The 21,829-nt window shown below is 43.4% G+C and overlaps 2 protein-coding genes across 3 annotated transcripts; one reads left to right on the forward strand and one right to left on the reverse strand.

Annotated features, from left to right (window-relative positions):
• The first annotated feature begins 6,047 nt into the window (after positions 1-6,047).
• Positions 6,048-9,530, forward strand: LOC114057344 (acrosin-like). 2 transcript variants are annotated; one of them, XM_027883510.1, is made up of 5 exons: positions 6,048-6,254; positions 7,266-7,508; positions 7,848-8,113; positions 8,391-8,536; positions 9,003-9,530. In XM_027883510.1, the coding sequence occupies exons 1-5, from the start codon at positions 6,142-6,144 to the stop codon at positions 9,366-9,368; spliced, it is 1,134 nt and encodes a 377-aa protein (XP_027739311.1). In that variant the 5' UTR covers positions 6,048-6,141; the 3' UTR covers positions 9,369-9,530. The 2 variants fall into 2 exon arrangements, with proteins under 2 accessions (XP_027739311.1, XP_027739312.1); XM_027883511.1 differs by lacking the exon at positions 6,048-6,254 and adding an exon at positions 6,820-6,957 and having other exon boundaries at positions 7,263-7,508.
• A 5,323-nt stretch (positions 9,531-14,853) lies between these two features.
• LOC114057352 (heat shock factor protein 5-like) lies at positions 14,854-16,259 on the reverse strand. Its single transcript, XM_027883519.1, has 3 exons — positions 15,616-16,259; positions 15,200-15,289; positions 14,854-15,043 (listed from the first exon to the last, which is right to left on the reverse strand). The coding sequence occupies exons 1-2, from the start codon at positions 16,203-16,205 to the stop codon at positions 15,226-15,228; spliced, it is 654 nt and encodes a 217-aa protein (XP_027739320.1). The 5' UTR covers positions 16,206-16,259; the 3' UTR covers positions 14,854-15,043; positions 15,200-15,225.
• Between the last annotated feature and the right edge of the window lie 5,570 nt (positions 16,260-21,829).

Raw genomic sequence — 21,829 nt, forward strand, 5'->3', positions numbered from 1 at the left:
GAATCGTTATCCATTGCATATCTGGCTACAGACTGAACCAGTTAGGTGAGGGACATCTAAAACCACGTGGAAAATAAGCCTGAAGTCCCGGCAAAATCAGGCTGAAGTCTCAGTTCAGTGTTACAAGATGACATGCTTGAGAAATGGCCAATCTGGGGAGGGACAACCACTTCCAAGAAGGACATTTTTATAATTCCCACTCCTTTTCCCTTGGTTTTCTTGACTTTTGTTTCTTTTTCTTGCGTTTTTATGTGCATCTGAGTGTCACTGAAGTCATCATGGGTCAAACCTGGTGAGCTGAACCTCAACAGTTAATGTCAGGTATTTTGATACTTGTTGGATGCTTCCAACAAGAAAGTAATTTTCCTGCCTGGTGTCTCTGATGGAACTGCTGTCCTCCAGCCTGCTGACTCTCCATCTGCATCCTGACATTGCATCTTTCCTCAGTTTTAGCTCTCAGTGCCCACTTGTAACTACGTGTGTTTGCTAATCATGGTGAAAAGCTCTATACCACATGCCAGACATAGGAGGAATAAAGTGCACACTGTCTGGAGACTTATATCTCCAACTTCTAAATACCTTTTTTTTTTCCCCTCCTTTTTTTTCCCCTTTTTTCTTTTTTTTTTTTTTTTTTTAATTTTTGGGGGGGGGGGAAAGCAAATCATGTAGAAATTTATTTAAGAACATTAATACCAATTTTATTTTTTCAGATGCAGATTCGTTGATTCAGGTTCATCTCAGATCCAGATGCATCAACGTTGGTTTTGAATATTATAGCTGTCATAAGTATTACAAAAAATTCTGTGGGTCTAGTGCAAAGAATATGCAGTAAATCACTATTTCTCTTATCAACCACTACAGTCGTAGTAACCACATTGATTTCCTATACTATTTCTAAGGACAGAATATTCTAAAACCAGTTCGGATGGGAGACCCTATATAGATAGACATTCAAAATTAAAGTAATTGCTACTGAAAATGCAATTTATGGTGAATTGCTAGGTATATCTCTGCTTACAAAAATCTAAATGTGTCTCTCTGGAGTGAAGGTAAAAAAATCCGACCATATGCAACTGTTGTTTATAAACCTTTAAAAGCATTTCTTACTACTGTAATTTTTTGAAGATGAACTTTCTAAAGAACTGTGGATCCAACAAATCATGGAAATTTATAGCTCCTTTATATGATATTCAGTGTCTTTTCTATTGTGTTTTTCAAGTCTATGGGATGCAAGACAGTCTCTCATTTTTCAACAGGATTAACTATATTAACCATTTAATTACATATGAGGAAATACTGTATTTCATAATGTGGTCAAATCTGTTCAAGACTCTTACATTGTAAAACCACACCATCACAGTTGTCTCCATTGTCCCCACAGTTCTTTGTACATGTTAGTGTGTAAGGAAACGATCTTTTCTATACATATTGGAGGTGCAGTTGTTAGATACATAGACCTTTTGCTCTGGAATTAAATAAAGAGACACAATCTGACACTGCTTCTGCTGCCGTTGTTTTCCTAACCTTTCTTTGCTTTCTTCCTTAAAAAAGATTGAAATTGTCACATGAAATTGACAAGTGAGGTTTTTTTCCCCTAGAGAAAAGAGAAGTGTACAGATATAATATATAATTATATTGTATATATAATTTTCTGACAGTAACTTCAATGGTTTTATGACCTAACTTATGAAGTTCCAGCCAAGTTTCTTTTACAAGTTTCATGATTTTAGGGCCTACTTTCCATAATTTCATAAACTATCTTTAAATATCTGCAAGTGGATGTTGACTTGGAGAAAACCTCTGATACTGCAGGTGTTTCTTAGATATTTTGAGCAGGAATCCTTTGCTGGCCTTTTGATCAGCTTCACAGAGGAGGGTCCATTTTCCTGGGGCTTGTCATTCAAACCAGCCTTCCAACAGTGTGTGGAAGGGTAAAGTTGATTATATCATGCTAGAGGTATCACTGCAGTTATGTTTTTGGTAGTAAAATGATACCTACATTTCTGATTTGACTCCAGCTCATTAATTCAGCCTGAGGCAAATACTTTGAATGACAGAAACAAACTCTATAAAGTCACAATGTGCTTGTTATGGATGACATTTCATGGAGAGAAATCTCATTAAAATCTCTCCTATAACTCTGTAGTCTTCTTCATTTGCTAGGTACACAAACAAAAAATACATCTTTATGCAGCACTATCAATATCTCTCACAAAGCTACAGAAAAGGTGAAGGTCATGCATATCCTATCATATGGTTTTATATCATGCTACACTGGCAGTAATTTACAAATGTATTCCATTAGACTTCTGTAGGCATTGAGAAATTTCAGACCATGTGCAAAGTGTATGCAAGGTGACTTTAGGTCTCAAAATGAACGAAATTAATGAGAGAAAACTGAAGTATTTAACAGACTGGGGTGGTGAGCTAGATGATCATCTTCACACATGGAAATATGTGGAAATAAGTGCTGAATGTTTGAAGCATGGATGCTACATACTGCTCAAAGATCTTTTGATTTGTTACATGCATAAACATGAGGTAGGTTTTGTTCAGTAGCCTAGAAGACTGGCAAGGATATTAAAAAAAGAAAGACCAGTGAACCAATGTAAGTTTACTGTAAAACAATAAACAAATACTCTGTACCAAATGAACTTTCTGGAATAAAATTGAGCCTGCTGCAGTTCAAGTCTAAATGCAAGTGCAGACTAAACGTCAATTAAAAAAAAAAAAAAAGAGGTGGAAGGACAGTATTCCCTTCTCATGTGACTTGCATACAGTTATGTGCAGTTACAAATTGATTTTACACACTGCCAGTAGGTTCTAGGAACTTTTGTTTTCAGATGCTATATTACAATGTATTCTAGACATACCTGAAGATGGATGAAAGAATAAAAAACTTCTAATAAAAATATACAATTCTACAGCTTACAACACTGGCTGAACTAAGCAAACTTAGTAAATTCCAAAATAGCTTTTATTTTACTCTGTAAAATAGTAGAAATTATTGACAGCTTTTTGGTATTAAATAAAGAGTTTTATGAAAGTGTAAGCATAACATTCAGCCAGTGTATGTCAGAAAAATATTACTGGAATAAAGCCAGGAAATCAGTCTCCTGTGATACGACTGGATTTATTAAATGCAGCATGATTTCAAATTTTAATTGAAAGTCTTTTTATTTAGATTTGCAACTGTGCAAGCAAATGTAAAATGCTGCCAAATACACTGTCATTTTTTTTCAAAGGCAGTGGCTTTCTTCTGCTCTTAGGTATAGCATGTCAGGCCATTGCCCTCACAGAAGTGAAAGGCTTCCCAGTACAGACTTTTATTTTTACCTTATGCTACAGACTTAGTATGGAGTTGTTTTAAATGAGCAAAACTGTCCAAAATTGTCCCTTCCCTGCTATTCATCACTGTGGTACAGAGATAAATATTTGCACCTGGGACATTTGAAGCAGTGACATAGAAGAGAGCCAGGCTGTCTGTGCTGGCATAATGTCCCACCCTGCAAGGGAATTAGCGTGTCTACTTTGAAACCTGGATCATATTTTAATTTTTAAAAACCTTACTTTGAAATTTATCTCATATTTATAAACAAACACTCTTTTCTTTTGGGAAGTGTTCTTTGCCTTTGCTTTTTCAACTCATTCAGAATTCTGGTAAGTGCTATGGGAGAGAAAGGGCAGGATAGAGAAGAAGAAGCAATTAGGAAAAAAAACTAATTAAGCGTCATGGGAAGCCTGTGAAATACACTTAGTGTGGTGCACCTGGATTTCACAATCAAGCACTCAAGCATTAATGTATATAAGAACAGCAGTCCACATTATTGAACCCAATATGGTTAATTGTCTAGCAGCCATGTAAACATACAGTGACCTTTTACATTCGATTTTCAAATTAGAATACCACTTCAGACAACTTAAGGCACTTGTATATGTAACACACAGCTTGAACATTTTCCACCCTGCTTTCTTCCAAATGAGTGACAGCACTCTGAAAGTGATTTTTATATTTTTATATAACTTCAAAACTTAACGAAAGCTGCTTTTGCTTTTAAATGAGTAGTCTTGTACCATCTTTGAAGTCACTCATGCAGTGGATACTGAGAATAAGTACAGAGATTTTAGAAGACCAGTAAACTTACTCATAATTATGCTCACAAAAAGCTTTTTAGATTTGAAAGTAGTATTAGTCAAACCTGAAATGTAAGCAAGCTAGACACTGCTCATGTCACAGGTCAAATCGAAGGAAATTATAATTTTCCAGAGCATAATTTTATTTATAATTATTGCAAGTCTTCCATGAACAATCTTTATTATCAAGGTAGTTTTACAAATTTAGTCAAAAGGCCCCCACTCTAAAGCCAAAAAAACTGATATGCTACACTTTTGATATTCCTCCTGTTTGTTTTGATCTGTAATTAAGGCCTTTTCTCCAAAATGTGCTGCTGTAGCAACACACTGAAGGTCCCTACCATTCTGTAACTGAAAGCCAGAGAGACAGAATGACCATGCTACATAAAGATAACCATAAAGATATGGTTGGAATTTCTGAAGAAAAATTAGAGTTTTTTCTTATACATTTCAAGTATCAAAAGCAGTTGAGTGCAAAAGGTCACATCAGTAGTCTAATGGTCTTGCCAGATTTCCAGACAGGTTGTAGGGTCTCCATGCTACAGCAGCTACACAGATATTGCTAATTAAGCTACTCAGCCTAAAGCTAGCTAGTATTTGGGTTTTTTCCCCAAGAGGTGAGAAGGATTTCTCCCACATTCTTTCCAACTAGTTGACTTAGACTATTACTAAAAGGAAAGAAGAAAAATGGTGGGTGCTAAATCCAAGTTACCAAAAAAACAAGGACATTTACGTGTTAAAAAAAGGTTATTTCATTATATAGAAACCTGCTTTTTTGGCTGCTTTCAGTTTTCCTTTCATTTGTGGATCAGAGATGGAAAGGGGAAAATCAAGGTCAAGTCACTTGTTAAGAGACTGGAAAGAGCGAGGGAAGCTAGTTGCATATTAGGAGGACAGTTGCTCATGTTTCAAAACATTCTGTTCAAGTATTTTTCCTCAAAAACCTTCCCAAGCAGATGTTGGAGAACCTTGTGGTGTTTTGAACAAAGAACCTGATTATGGAAGCAAGCTTGATAAGGATTTACAGAAGGTGGGTTTGGGCTGCTTTGCAGCCATGTGATGCCTCAACAGAATTTGCGTCTCAGATAGGAATCAAAAGGGCCTCATGTTGAGTATGGAACTGCCCTGGTTAAACTTCCTGAAATAGATAGGTCATCTGGAGGGCTATGAAACATAAAATCACCTGCTTTGGAATAACCTCCTGGAGCAGGCTTGTGCTGTCCAAAACCCATTAAGACCACTTGGGAAATGTTACTGACCTTCTTCTTGCTGGTAAACCAGGAGAAAAAGGATTCACCTGAGAAAGGGCAGTGCTCAACAGCTTTTAAATTTATTTGTCCCTGATTCACTTTTGCAAGCTGCCTTACCAGTAGTTTCACCTCCTGGTAAAAAACCAAAACAACAAAACCCCATCTTACCTTCTATTTCAGCTTACCTAATATCAGCTGGAGTCTATGAAATATTACTTGCCATGTTGGCATCTCCTTTTGTGCCGAGTTCCTGATCTTTTACTTTCTCTCTGAGAAGCTAATCAGATTCAGTCTCTTCTCTAGGCCCCTTTTTTACCATCTCTCTATGGTTCTCTTGGCTCTTCTCTTCAACCAAACATTGGGTTTAAGTACCAAAGTCTTTTAAGGGGGACAGGGCGGAATGGCAGGGGTGGCTTCTGCGAGAAGACACCAGAAAAGAGCCACTGGCCTCTCTCCTCCAGGGACCTAGCACTGCTCAGGAAATGCAGAGCATGTGGCTGGCTCCTCCTTTTCTCTCATGACTACCCTGTAGCCCAGCAGGTGAGCAAGGCTCCACAACAGAGCTATAGCAGGCTGTCTGACGTGGCTGGTACTGGATTTACCAAAGGCATGGGGATTGGCATGTGGTGCTGAGAGCAGGAGCATGCTTCTCTGTCTACAGTTTCTAATTGCATGTCCTTGGCTAAGCATCCCAGGTGCCACAACTGTCCTTGTCAGTGTGGGCCCAGAACAGCAATAGAACTCAGAGGGGGCAAGGATGTGGAGCCTGCCAGAGGGTGCTGCTGTGACTGATGTGGCCAGCATAGGCAGTGCTGCTCCTGTGTTTCACTATGCTTTGTGCAGGAAGGTTGACACTGCTTGGCTTATTGGGTATGCTTGCTTGCACTTCATTGCTTGCCCAGCACAGCCACAACAAGATTGGCTCCTCAGCACCCAAACACACAGATACTGCCTGTAGTAGTAACGTTCTCTGGTGTATGTTTTCTGGGAAGGACTTGATGGCACAATGCCACAGGGGGTGTTTTCCTGCGATCTGCGATAGCATGCGGTGCTACCTGCCATGGGGCTGCATACCCACATCCTGCCAGCAGAGCATTCAGTGGGAATCTGTCAGGAATGTCCAATCCTACCTTCTGCTTCTCTTCTGCATGGAAGTCCCATGGGTGGTGAGGCACTGGCACAGGTTGTCCAGAGAAGCTGCCCCAACCCTGAAAGTGTTCAAGGCCAGGTTGGATGGCCTTGGATGGCATCCTGCTCTAGTGGAAGATATTCCTGCCTGTGGCAAGGAGGTTTGAACTAGACAATGTTTACAGTCCCTCCCAACCCAAACCAGTCTATTATTCTGTGACTCTGCCCCCTGCCCAGTCCGCCAAAGCCTCTGTGCCTAGAACACCAAATCAGCCACTCTGTGACATCAGCCCTGGGGCCCGCAGACACTGTGCTGGTGGCTGCACTGGAGGCAATGAGCCCTCGCTCCTTGCAGCTGAGATGTGCCACTGGCAGTGATGAATTTGCTGTGCCTCCTTGTCCTGCTGGCTGTGTGCAAGGCCGTGCTCGGCTCATGGGACACCTGTGGGTAAGCGGCCTCAGGCTCTGGAAGGGAGCTTGGGCAATCCTTAGTGGGTTTTTCCTGTCCCCTGTGGCCATATCACAGCTTCCTGAACCCCATGTGGTAGCTTCAGTTCCTTGACAGTGCCCAGGTTGCTGGCACAGGTTGTCTGTGGGACTCAAACAGAAATCGGCAGACAGACACATGCCCTATGAGATTCCTGGGTTCTGCTGACCATGCAAACAATGCCATGTGGGCAGGAAAGTCAGACAACCTTCAGCCTGAGCAACAGCAAGGCATTGAGCAGAACAGCAATGACTTTCTTCTTACAGAGGTACCTGTGGGCTGTGGCCCATGGATGCTTCCAACGGCCCCACAACTTATGACTATGGCCCCACGGCTTCTGATGACAGCACATTGAGTGTCGTGGGAGGCACAGGTGTCCAGCCAGGGGCCTGGCCTGGGATTGTCAGCATCCAGGATACCCAGAAACCAGGCACAGGGCATATCTGTGGAGGGTCCCTCATCAGCACACAGTGGGTCCTCACAGCTGCCCACTGCTTCAATAACACCAGGTAAGGAGGACCAGGGAAGGGGGATATCCCCACAACACTAGCAGGTGCCCAGCTGGCAGCACTACATGCTACTCCCATCCCATTTCTTTGCAGTATACCCAGTGCCTGGGCACTGCAGAGCCCAGCTGAGACACTGCTCAGGGAGAAGGCTGCACTCCTGCAACTGCTTCCTAGCAGCCTTCAGGCCAACAGTACTGCAGCCTAAGGCATGCTAGGACAGTCATACCCTCTCTAGCACTGCTTTTCTCTCTGCCTTGGGAAGCAGAAGACAGGGAATTGCTGGGCTGCTGCAGTACATAGCTCTGCTCCCTCTCACTCCTTTCTCCATCTGCCTCCCAGGAACATCAGCATGTGGCGTGTGGTGATCGGGGCCACCCAGTTGACTCAGCTGGGCCCTGAGGTGCAATTGCGCCAGATAAAGCAGCTACATGTTCATGAACAATATACTCCTGGTGAGAAGAAGAATGACATTGCCTTGCTGGAATTGGACCAGCCAGTCCCATGCAGCCACTACATACAGCTGGGCTGTGTGCCTGATGGCATACTGAGAGTGTCAGAGCTGAAAACTTGCTATATTGCTGGCTGGGGTTCCACCACTGCAAGAGGTGGGTTCCCAAAAATGACATGTGGCCTGAAGGCAAGCTTGGCACACCAGGGAGATGGGTTGGGGTTCCCAACTGCAGGGGCCAAAGCCAGAGTCAGGCTGTAGGATGTGTGCCTCTGGAGAGATGCCCCTGGCCCACTCCCCAAAGCCAGACAGAAGGGGGACAGCATGGCAACATAGTGTCCCCCCTAGGGAACCCTAGGGAAGGGCTTCACCCTCAGATAAGGAAGTGAAGGGCACAGGAGTTGCTCAGTGCTCATTCCCTTCTGTGCTTACAGATCAAAGATCAAGTGATGTCCTGCAGGAGTCCAAGGTCCACCTCATCGATGTCCAGCTCTGTAACAGCAGCTGGTGGTACATGGGGGCCATCCACACCCACAATTTGTGTGCTGGTTACCCGGAAGGCACCATGGACACCTGCCGGGTAGGAGCCACTCAGCCCCCAGCAGCACGGACAGCCCCATCACCACAGCTCGGGCACAGCCCAGCATCTGTTTTGCCTGGCCAGTTACTGCCCCAGCCCCAGGTCCACACTGCTGATAGGGCTTCCCTCCCCTTCCCCGTCTGCAGGTCCTTGCTCAGTGCCCCAAGGCTGGAACTCTGCCCAGAAAGCCCATCTAATGCTCTTGGCAGCCCAGACATCCAGATGCTGACCTTGGAGCATCCATCCTCTGCAAATCCAGGATCCCTGTACAGAAATGAGAGAGAGACCAACCTTACAAGCCCCCAGCCCACTCCCAGCCAAAGTTCTATATGCTCCAGCACCTGAGCAGAGCCTTTCTCTGCCATGAATACAGCTCCTCTGGCAGGGGCTAGGAGAGAGAAGGAGACAGTCCTAGTGCTGGCAGCAACCACCTGCCACCAACTTAACTGTCTCTGCTTCACTGCAGGGTGACAGCGGTGGTCCCCTGGTGTGCAAAGATGACCATGCTGCCTACTTCTGGCTCGTTGGCTTGGCCAGTTGGGGAAAAGGCTGTGCAAGAGCAAACCAGCCCGGAGTCTACACCTCTACTCAGTATTTCTACGACTGGATCATGGTCCAGATAGACCCTCAAACAGATAAAAGGTCATGGAGTCATTTTATGACTGCCTCAACTGCCTCTCAGAAGCCAACACCAATACCAATGCCAATACCAACACCATCGGGCTGGTTTCGCTCCTTCCCACTTCCACTGCAGCAGTTGGTGGAATTTTTTGCTCAAGTGCACGAATTCCTAGAGGCTCTAAGGAGAAAACTGGATAGAGAAGCAGGATGAACAGGATCCAGTGGAGGCTGCAGTGGACCATGACCATTTCCTTCTGGGGCAGTGCCTGCTGACCCAAAAGCAGCCTCAGTGCCAAAGGCCTGCTCTGTCCTGCCCATGCTCCTCCTCTGCATGCATGCAAGTCCTGAAGTTAACTTAGTTATGGAAATAAAGTTTCCTGGTTTCACAGTTAACCATATTTTCAGTCCTACTCAGTCTCCCATGCAAGGCAAGGATTTTCACAGAGGGTACCTGCAAAATGAGACTGTGAGCAGACACATCAGGCACAATGGGAAGGAGTCACTCCAAAGGACTGAAACTGTGCTTGGTCAGAGAGGAGGGCAAGGGTGCAGTGGAAGAAGGGAACACAGCTCACAGAGCAGTGGGGAGCTTACAGATCTTGGGAACAGCAGCTGGAAGTGTGAAGCATTTTAGGCTGCCTACCATACCTAGTGGGATGCCTCTGTACAGTGCAGCAGGGAACTTGAAACGGGACTCTCTCATGACCCAGAAAACATTGTTCTAGAAAGACCCAAGCCTTGCACCAAGGACTGGGTTAGGAACTTGATATCCAGCCACAAATAGAATAGGGATGTATTTCAATTAATTTCTATATTGTTATTTAAGGAATTCATAAACATGCTGGGTGCTAGTAAATTGTTGATGTCAACCTGGTTTGTAGTAACTGTGTAAATCTGTGTATGTGTGTTGGTGTGTGTTGGTTCCTTGGAATGCACATGTGCACGACACACAGAGATGGCAATAGAAGCAGTCACATCCATCAGGCGGGATGAGTGTGAGAGTTCACCTGATTCAGCTGTAGCAGATCCAAGTGCAGAAATCTCCTGTATCCAGAAGTCTACTGGATCTGGCTGATCTGCAAGAGAATGGGGAAGGCAGTCCAAAAAGACTCAGCAGCAGAGGTCCTGGCGGAGACAGGGAGGCAGCACTGGCTAGGCTGTGAAAGCACTGGGGAGGGTAGTTTGATGCCTCCTCCTCCAGCTTCAAACTGCACATCTTTGGACTTATGTGCAGAGCAAACTTGATACAAAATTTTTGATGCACCTCATAGACTTTGCTCATCAAGTTTACTCTGTATATAAGTAAAAATATTGGGGATATTTGGTTTGGTTTAGGCAGTTCATTTTAAAGTTGTATTAATTTTTTTTTTCCTCTTTTTATCTGGTACATCAATTCTCTCCCTCTTAGAAAAAAACAATGCAAACAACTCCATTGCTTACTCATGGTCTTTTCATGTCTTTTTAGTTCTTTCTTTTTAAACCCTTTTCTAATTGTGCTCAGAGACAGAACAGGAAACCCCATTCAGCACTGGGGAAACATGGGCTAGAATGAAATAGCTCTCATTCATTCACGATGATGCACTGGTTTTGGCTGAGGTAGAGTTAATTCTCTCCACAGTGGCTGGTAGGGGGCTGTGTTTTGGATTTGTGCTGAACACAGGTAATATAGATATGTTTCTGTTATTGCTGAGAAGTGCTTACACAGAGCCAAGGCCTTTTCTGCTTTTCATACCACCACAGTGGCTGAGGGTGCATGGGAGGGTGGGAGACACAGTTGGAACAGGTGACCCAAACTGACTAAAGGAATATTCCAGACCATATGGCATCATGCTCAGTGTATAAAGGGCAGGGGGGAGGGGGGGAGAAGGACAAAGGAGGTGTGTGCATTCAGAGTGATGGCTATTTAGCTACCAGTCTTAGAACTCTCAGCTGTGAACCTATGGCACTGCAGAGCAAAGTGAGAGAGTTGGAAAAGGAAGTCAGGACTTTTAAGGATGGAGAGTTGATGGAACAAGAAATAATTACCATTCAAGCAGAGGGGTGCTATGAGCAGCAATGCACTGTAGAATGGCTGGAGGCATGTATAGCTAACAAATGAAGGCATAAATATGGGAAAAGAAAGGTTCCTGCTCTCACTATGAAATCTTCATAGGATCACAAGGAATGGGATGGAAAAATCTGGAGTGAGTCCAGGGACTCTGAGACAGATTTGACAGATTTGGAGGTGGTAAAAGTGCAGCCCCTCATATAAGTGGAGAGGCAGTGGAACATGTCAGATGGAGGGGTACAGATCACATGCACTTATACCCCGAAGAAGTTAAGGGAATATGATTTAGCATTTTCAAGCTACCGTAATGAATGGGAATCAAAATTCTGCTTTGTTTTAAAAGACTGACAATGCCGCAACAATGGGCCATGCTTTCACTTTCTGCTGAAAAAGAGGATGGATTTCAATTAATAACTTAATGATTCGGTAGCTTGATGTCATTGTCATGAAGACATTACCGTTTCTTAATTAAACTGGTAGAAACAAAATTGGGGATTCACAAACTGACATTTTATTTCAGACACATTTCCTACATTTGTACAATATATCACATAATTCTTAATTTTCTTCAGAATCTAATACATATTTTATAGCTTTTTCCTATAAGCTATTATAAGCTCACATGTTACTCCTTCCTGAAATCCTCTCCTTGAAGCTTATAATAAAATAAGCATTAAAATTAAATATTTGTTGCTTTAAAGAGGAAAGAAACAGTTACAAGAAAACACAAAAATATACCTGTTACAACCCATGATGAAGAAATACACATTTAAACCAGCTGAATGCAATCTTCATACATTTAGGTTTACTACGGTTTGTTAGTAATTTTTTCTTTTTTCATCATGTATTTTATCAAAATTTAAAAAACCCCTGTTTTACAGAAAAATGGCAAAGTACTGTAGTCTCATTCCTATTAATGTATTCTTAAAACACACAGTAATGTATTTAAGCCTAATTCAAATCTGTAAACATTAATCATTGTTTTGGTGGCTTTTTTAAATTACTCCTCATATTTGGTTATCAGTATTGATAGAAAAGTGTATCTCTCAAGACCTATTAAGTACAAAGTGCTTTCTCTGAAAATACCACACCTACTGCTGTAGGTAGTGTTCTAGTGTGCCTGCTTCTAAGAGCAGATTTAAAGCTAATGAACATTTGGAATTCCAAGTGTGGAATTCCAAGTGTGTTCTGGAGAAACAAAACTGCTGTTGTGATTTTCACAATTCAGAAAAAAACAAAGACAACAATGTCATTGTGCTTTATTTATTCTGGAGTGGGACAATCAGATCTTGGGGAAAGGTTACATTCCTTTTGTCAGCAGTAACACTATAACATAGTTATATATTCCTTCCATTAGCTGGATTCCATGGTGCTTTTATTAATGCCATGCATACATGGCAGTGAAAGCACTAAAGGCAGAACATCAATTTAAAAAGTTGTATTCTATAAATGGTTCATAGTTTGTAGGTTTACAGGTTGAAGGTGAGAATTAACCTTTTTGAGGCTTGTAGCATGTTGGCCACTGACTTCAAGCAGAGCCAAAATGTCACTGAGACACTGCTCTCTGCTCTAAGTCTGACCATGATGCATGGACCTGCAGCAGACAGCTGGCCAGGTCAGGGGCAGACTGTTCCTTAAGTCAGGGTATACAACCAACTTCTTTGCTAGCACTTAAGGATGTTCCTCTCAGCCCTGCTGGCATCTTTGTCTGAATTAAGCAGCCTTGCCTGTTACAGACATCCAGGTGTGAGTTTTGCTTCTGCTTCTTCATAGTGTGGTGTGTAGGTATGTCCCTGATTCTTCCTTGGTAAGCCTGACAAGGTCCTCCCAACCTCCCTTGTCTTTCTGTCCTGTTCATCCAACTTCCACTTCTTTTCCAGAGAGGAAATATGACCACACATCATCTTGGCCACTGGAAATTTCCGGCACAGAGATTATCAAAGGGTCAAGTCCTTTATCCACATGCATTTGCCACCTACAATTCCATTCTTGGTCCTGGGAAGTGGAAAACTTGAAAGAGTGTAGACTGTACATTAGCTATTTGGGGATTATAAACGTCTTAATTCAAATACAGAATACAAATTAAATGAAGATTAGTTTCCAGGGCAAGACTGTGACTGCTCCATCCATAAGCAAAACCTGAGATTATCTCAGTTGGTTACAGCATGGTGTTAGTAATGCCAAGGTTGTGGGTTTGATCCCTGTATGGCCATTCATATAAGAGCTGGACTCAATGGTCCTTGTAGGTCCCTTCCAACTCAGAATATGCTGTGAAAAAAATTAACTGAAGTTTTTATGTTCTCAGATATTTGGGCCTTCTAAACTTGGAAAGGCTGGCAACAGTTTTCTGGCTATATCAACTGTGCATGGTATGCCCCTGTGTACATACAGACATGCAATTTTCACAGTTGTTGTTGTGCTTGGGTTGTTGTTTTGGTGTGCTTTTTAAAAGCTTGGCTGACACCGACGCCCCCCAATTCCTTCCCTCCCTCTTTGCCTTAGAATATATGTCTACAGCAAGTACAATTAAGGTATGAGTGCCTCCCACAAAAGAGAAACATGTGTTTAAGGTATTTAAAATGCCTTACCATGTCAGATGCACGTAACTATGGTTCCTGATAATTTCATTCATCTTCCTCACACAGGGGGTTGCCATGGACACACCAGGCAGAACGTAGAACGACAGTGTTGGCTAAAAGTTTTTCATTTATGTCCACTATGAGAATATCCAGAGGGAAAGAAAAAAACAGGTCAGTGACTTACAACTGACGAACTCTGTTGCAATAAGACTTCTAAAGCTATATTTAAAGAAACTCATCCGTGTAGTTTTTGGCTCTAATTCACAGGAGCCAAGCCTAGAAATCAGCATTATGATCATCTAGTCTGAACCCCAGAATCACAGAAGCCATAGAATCTTCTCTAACAGTATCTGCCATGAATATATTAATTTTATATAATTCACCCCAGCTTTTCTTTCTGAGTATGGCACAACAACTGTGAGATCTGGAGGACCCACAGCACGCTTAGATAACATCAGGAGTCAGTGATTTGCAATGGTAAACTCATGGAAGGACATCTCATCTGTGAATTAAGTGCCTGTTTGGCTATTGTACTTAAGCCTCTAATAATAAAGTCTTACAGGTTTGAGGGGCTTACTTAGTTTCATTTGCTCCTCATTATCATGGTATGATCTTAGCAGAGAGAGATGACAACATGAATGGAGGTCTTTGGGTAGGAACTGTCTACCTGTGTGGAGCAGAGCGCAGTGAGGCGATGCTGGCTGTGGCCAGTCTATACATATTTCAGAGGAACAGCTCCCTTGATGATGTGAATCAGACACAGCCTTTTGCACAAGCTTTACAAAAACTCTTTTGGCTCTCTGAGCTCATTCCCATTCCAAGATCAGGAAAATCTTGTGGACTGCCTCATCTGTTTACCCCTGTTGTGCCAGTGCAGGGCACAAATGTCACATCAGTCTCTGCCCATCCTCAGCCATCCCAGTGCTGAGTCAGGTAATTGTGTTACCATGTGTCACATCCTGGGCTGGGGAACTTTTCGTTGGATGAAAGCTGAAAATAGTCTTTCAGATATTTAAGGCAGGCCACATGTTAGCCTTGTTCTTAACAATTTAAATTTTAGAAAACCAGTATGTGTTGAATAATAGCTCTTAGCATATTGCATTACGCAACATTTTTATTGAGATAACTCATGACTTTTCTTTAAACTTTTTTCCTGAATTTGTTTTGAGTTCGTTGAAAATTAGTGTCTTCCTAAAGTAGATCTCAAAGTCTTCTTTTCTCCTTTCCATTCTTCTCTATGTTGTATACAGTTTCCCACAGCTGAAAATACAAGATGCAAAAAGCAGAACTGTTGCAGAATTTTCTTTTGACTGGCCTCTTCTTTTCTTTTTCAAAGCACAATGAACTTGTGCTGCTTTGGGCAACTTTTTTTGAAACAAACAAACAAAAAAAAAAAAATTAAGATTTTAAACATACCGAAGGATGCATGTTGCACCTTTTATCTAGCGACAATGTGGCACGTATATTAATTTTAGGTCCCTGCTGGTGCTGTAGTCTATGGGCACACTGAAACACACATAAGCCATGTCATTTATTGCAGATAATACAAACAGAACCTGTGAAATATACATCTATAGTTATACGGATATTCAGATACATATATTGATATTTGTGTGTGTATATATATATAGGCAGCACATTCGTAGGAATCTATAATTACATTCCCTTTTGCTTACTGGCAGCAGCTCAGCCTCCCGTGAGAACGACATTTTTCCCACACCAGGTGAATTAAGCAGCCAGCAGCAAGGGCCTTTTCCCCCAGGGGAGGGCCGATTTCCTAAGCCCATGCCACCCTCCCACCTACCGCGCCCCGATGACCCGCCCGGTCTCACCGCTCCCGTTGGCCTCGCCGAGGGTCGAGGGCGACAGGAACAAGCCCCTTCCCAACAATGTGCTGCAAGTCGTCGAGCAGGCGACTGGGCACTTTAAGGCCAGCGTCCAGCTTCTCCTTATTGGCCTTCGTGAGTCTCTTGATCCTCACCAGGAGGTCGGGGCGATTGTGGCGAAAGTGGGGGTTCCAGAAGTGGTGCCGGGGCCCATCGGGGCTGTTGGGACTGTCCCCCGCCGCGGCCGGCCCCAGCCTGTGTCCCAGCGCGGGGCTAGCCGGCCCCATCGTCAGCTTGTGGAACCCGTACAGGTTGAGCTGGCGGATGATGCTGCCGAAGTTCTTGGTTTTGAAGACCTCCGCCTCTCCGGGGTCCCCGCCGGGCCCCCCGCCCAGCAGCTCCCGCTCGAAGAGCGCCTGGTAGATAAGCAGCCCCTCGCCGCGGGCGTCCCAGCGCACGGAGCGGACGCGGGGGTTGTTCACCAGGAGCCACAGCTTGGCGGGAAAGGTACAAGGCCGGGAGGCGGCGGGGAACAGGCAGGGCCAGAGGGCGGTGGGGCCGGGGCGGAAACCAGCGGGCAGCAGCGGCTCCGCCATCGCGCCTGTCGGCAACTGAAGCGACACGCGAGGGCGCGCGCCCAACGCCCCGGCAACAACGGCCCCCGCCGCGCCCCGGCACGCTCCCCGAGCGCAACGCGCTGCGCGTGCCGGCCCCGGCCCGGCCCTGCCGGGCCCCTCGGCCCCGCAGGCCCCAGTGCCCTCAGTGCCCCTGGTCCCCTCAGCCCACAACCCAGTGCCCTCAGTGTCGCCAAATGTCGGGAAGAATAAAACTCTCTAACACTGTAATTTCAGTATTAGAAGGCAGGCATTACTTTTTTTCAACACTGGCAGTATGGGGGAAATCACTCCCAACACATGCATGTGATGTTTCAAAGCTGTCATTTATCTAGGCAAACCATATATACATATTCATTCTAAATTCTCCTTTCAGGAATTATTTACAAAGATAAAGCTGTTCACCTTAATAGCTGGGCATGTTCATACAGTTTGGGGAATGGTCTCAAGAGGGTCTCTCGTGGTCATTTGGGGAATAGCCCCCACCTCACTTTATCCTTTCATGGTCACAAGTCGCCTGAGAACATGACTCTAGAGCTGGTTCATGTCCTGCTGGCTTGGTTGAACAATTTGTCTCCTGGGTCAGGAAACTTTTTGGTCTAGGCCTTCCTGGTGACCAGTTTGTAACCAAGGAAGTGGCCAAGTACCCAGTATTCCATATGATTTTTACGTAAACCAGAGTATAAATAAGTTAGAGATTAGAGACCTCGCTCTCTTCTCTTCCGGCGAGGTTCAGGAGCAGCAGGTCCTTGTGTTGGTCTCACTTATCTAAGGCTGAGGCCTGCAGTGTCCACTGTCCTGCCACGTGGAGGTTTCGGGGAGTGCTGGCCATGTCTGCCATCCTGCTTTTCTAAGGGACGTGGTGAGATCTGTTTTGCTAGTTATTACTATAATTCTTGATTTTGATAGCGTATACCTGTTCGGTGTCCCTTTTTGTCCCCTTTTGTCCCTTTTTTCCCTTTCCCTATCCCTTCAGGGGGTGGATTCCCTTTTACTGTGTACATAGCATCTTAACTGTATATAACTGTAATATACGTAAATATATATATTTTTATATAAGCAGCTTGACTTTGGGTTCTTTAATTTTTATAGTTTTTTTTTTCTCTGCCCTAAGGGAAGAAGGGAGGGGGAAGGGGGCTGCTGCCTTTTGGGCATTTGGCAGGGAGCCAGGTTGAAACTATCACAACTGTAGTTCACAGCCTTTCAACAGTTCTTTCTTCTCACTTCTTTGTAATTTCACAAGCAAAACAAGAGTCACTAGTCTAATGGCAGAAGGTTCCGAAAATCAACCTTCTTGTCACAAGTAGTAAGCCATAGCTGTGTCATCCCTCAGTTTCTTCTATAAAATGGAGATCATTGCATTTTCTTATTTATTAAGGCCGTTAAGATGAATACAGGAAGGGGTGGAAACACTCAAGTGTTATCATGAGATTGCACAAGACAACTATATTTTCTTGCTGCTGTACCAGTCTACATTTCAGAAGTCTGAAAATATCTGAAAACCCCCCACTTCCACAAAGAGCTTCCACTCTGAAAGACTTTGTGGCTATCCACATCTGTTGTACATGAGATAAAACCTCATAAAGATATGGTATCAATAAACTTTAAGGGATGAGATCTAGATAAGGCATTGATCTGTCTAACTTGCATGGATTGCAAGATGTGGTTACTCACAAGCCTTGCAACGAGGTAATCCTTGGCATGGTCAGCCCAAGCCACACTCAGAGCATGCATGAGAGCTACATGTCTGTCCTGCTGCTCTGCCTGTGCTGCTCCCACACCTCTTCTGACAACCCCTGCTCAGCCTCATCACTCACAGTTCCACATTTCCCCAGAACACTGCCTTCTGGAGAGTGACAGACAGCCTCATCTGTACTTGAAATGTCACTATAAAATCAGTAGGGAAAGTAAGAATGGAGCCCCTTATCTCTCCTCTACCTTTGCCATTCTCCAGCGGACACTGCAGGCTGTTTCAAGCCAGGTCAGTGCCTGTAGTAAGGCCATCAAAGCACAGTGACAAAGCCGATGTGTTGCGGTGCAATGCTCCCCAGCACCTCTGCTGGACTTGCAAGTGTCTGCCAGGCAACACAAACTTTGGACACCTAACGACAAGTAACAGGCAGCGAGATCCCACTGGGCAGCTGTAGCTGAAGCTCCGGCTGAAATTCCTCAAACCAAAGACAGAGACCATGACCTGTTGGCCTTTGTTGGAACGAAACCATGGGAGCGGTAGACAGAGACCAGACAGGAGGATGAGAAACTGCGATACCGAAGGACACAAGGAACTGAGTTGCAAGCCAACAGTGGCTTGCAAACCTATAGCAGTTGCCAATGTACTAAAACAGTGACTATATATAGAAAAGTACCGAGAAGGGTATAAAAGAGGAGCTTGCTGTATCAGTAAAGGTCTTCTTTTGCTCACTGCATGAGAAGTCCACATCATAACTCGCCACAGGCAGCTGTGTCGGTCGTGGTGGGTGCAGAGCTCAGGGAGGCAGTGTCTCACACAGATCTAAACTGCACAAGTGGTCACTCGCATTCACCTCAGTCACCATGGCAGAACCTACATGCCTAAAGGACATTCAACTGCATCACTCCACACCCCTCTGCTGAGGGTCCTTTTCCAGGACCTAAAAGACAACTAGGAGCAGAGCAAGCATCCTAAGCAGTGACACTGCCGCTCTACTCTGTTTTGCCCTTCTCTACCCTTGCACAGACTCAAGAGGGCCAGTCCTACCAGTCTGAACATTTCATAACAGAGGTGCAATTCCCCTCAGGAGCAGACTGCTGCCAGTTTGGCTCTGATATGGGATGCCCAGGGGAGTTGGAACTAGATGATCTTTAAGGTGCCCTCCAACCCAAACCATCCTATTACTCTGACTGTATCAGTGCCTTTTTTTTTTTTTCTCCCTGTACTGAAGACCCCAAATAGGATGTATATTCAACTTGGAGATGGCTTTAGGGGGAACCTAACACCTGTGTGGAGGTCTTTGAGAAGATGGAGCCAGGTTCTTTACTGAGGTGGTCAACAGAAGAATGTGAGATTGTGGTGTCGCTAAAACAGAGGGCCAATTACCCCCATCAAAGTTGCACTAAACTGATATGGACTTCTTTTGAACTCAGACAAAAAGCACATGGATCCACCAGAGCTGTATAAGTGTGTTTGGATATAACCTGCAAAAAACCAGTATTGCCACTGGTATTAACTGTCTACAGGTGTTAATGCAGATTATGCAAGGCTATATATATGTATATCTATATCTCCGTTTATGTATATATATATAGAGAGATACATATACTCACAGCCCTCAGAATTATTTTAAAATATTTGACATTTTGCATGAAGAATGAGGATAAATGCCTGCCTCCCTCCATGTGTAAGGTCTAAATGCATAGATTGTTATTCCAAAAACTGTGCAGAAAAAAAGTGTTGGAATTAGTGCTGGATCAAAGCCAAGTTCAAATTGCACCTAAAAAATCACCACTTCATTGTAAATTAAAAACCAAAAACTTACTCTGTATCTATTTCAGTTTACTTTAAGCTTAGTTGCTTTACTGTTTGTGAGTCTCTATATTCAGGATGCTTAACTTTCTCAAAGAGACTCCTGCATAAAGTCTCAAACCCATTTGCCTGCAGTTATGTAGCAAGAGTCCTGTACAAAGTGAGAGCTCTTTTCTCACCCATAAAACCCTTTTGGAAAACCAATACACTTACGGTGAGTTATTTTAAAAAGTACAACTAAGAAATAAACTTATTACCCTCAAAAAAAGTTCCAGTTTCCTCAGAATCTAATATTGGAAATACAACAGATGCGGTGGCTGTTCATATGGCATAACTGATTAGGAAAACATCTTTTGAATGAATATTTACTCTGAAGAGTAAATATAATATTCACAGAATGATTTGGGTTGGAAGGGACCTTTGAAGCTCATTTAGCTCCAACTCCCCTGTCAAGGGCAGAGACACCTTCCACCAGACCAGGCTGATGAAAGCACCATCCAACCTGAACTTGAAAAGTTACTGGCTTTATATCAGAAAAAAACCCCAACATTATGGATCTTTTTTTTCTTAGACTACTGCTATCTCAGTGGCAAATATCCTTCAACAATCAGAAGCATGCCTGTTTAAATGAAATTACAATAGCTGAAATAATGTTCCATACAAATTATAACAAATTTCTTAAATTTATGAAACGTAATGACTAAATGCAATAAAGGTTCAAGAATAAGAGGATATTAAATTAGGAAGAAATAAAAAGAACAATTCATATGATAATTTTACATACTCACTTGAAACTAATTCTTCTCTCCATAACTTTTCCTGATATTAGATGATTGCTATTTAGTTAAAACATTTAATCACCAGAAAAAGGCATTTGCCTCACAGAGTAACTTATTTCTAAGTAAAAGCTATCTTTCTTAACAGCTGCTGGTGTTTTCCTGCCAGTTTTCCTCATCCTCTCCACCAAGGCATAATACTTCTTCTCTGAGGTTTTCCTGGCCTTTGTGGTTAGGAAGAAGATGCTTAAATTAATGTTTACTAGTTACTACTAAACAGTTTTAGAACAAAGGTAACCTGGCACAGTTACCTACTCCTACATGTCTTTAAGTTTTTGTTCCCTATAACTATATCACATTTTAAAAACCGATCAGCACCTACTGCATGCTCATGCCAAAAACAAATTTCCAAGCAATTCACATCCTTCAACATCATCTTGTCTTTTGCCATTAATGAAAATACAAAATGAAAGAAATACCAATAATGGGCTTCAAATATGCCTGCTTACCTACTACTTACACCACATCACCTGTTCCTTCAGCTAATTTGTGACACCCCTTCAAACACCAGACACAACAAAGAATGCTCACCCCATACGACTAACTGCAACGTAAACATCCCTCAGTAACAATTAACCAAGGCTGGTACATTAATAAGGAAAAACACATTTGCCAAAGACACTGACTCAAGCCTGGAAGTTATCTACAGGCAACACGTCTTGGGTTAGTGAGTCATCTGATCTTTGAAGGCACAGCTGCTTCTTTCCATGCACCTGTCAGGTCTGTCAATCTCAAAAGAGAGCTCTACTTTTATTTGCAGCCATGCAGCTTAACAAATAAAACATGTAAACACAAGCAGATCCAGAGTCATGGACTGTGAGCACTGTAGAAAGAATACTGCAGTGTAGAAAGGTGGCTGGAGGTCCTGTGGAAAGATGATGGGGGTAAAATCAGAGAAAACTGAGAAGCTATTTCACATCCTAATGGAGGTTATAATGGTACAGAAACTACAGAATAAAACAGAGCTGCTACTCTCTGGATGGAATGTGGTTGGCAGCCCCAGGGTGATTCCTCATGAAACAATAAGCATTTGCTATGGGGGATGGAATGGAGGGTGGAGTACAGTGGAGACACCATGGTCAGGCTCTAGAAATCCTTGCAGGGAGAGGAACTAGATAATACTTTGTAGCTGATAAACCACATAGCACGTGTCAGCCAAGGGAGACAGGAGAAGATTGGCTGCTGAGCCATCAACTCGCAAAATCTCTCTCCTTGGATGAACTTGGATCATTAAAGCCTAACTGTACTATTAACACACCTCTATTCCA

This window comes from Empidonax traillii, unplaced genomic scaffold (assembly GCF_003031625.1).
Source record: "Empidonax traillii isolate 1590-97213 ecotype Southwest subspecies unplaced genomic scaffold, ASM303162v1 scaffold127:size982661, whole genome shotgun sequence".
Taxonomy (NCBI): domain Eukaryota; kingdom Metazoa; phylum Chordata; class Aves; order Passeriformes; family Tyrannidae; genus Empidonax; species Empidonax traillii.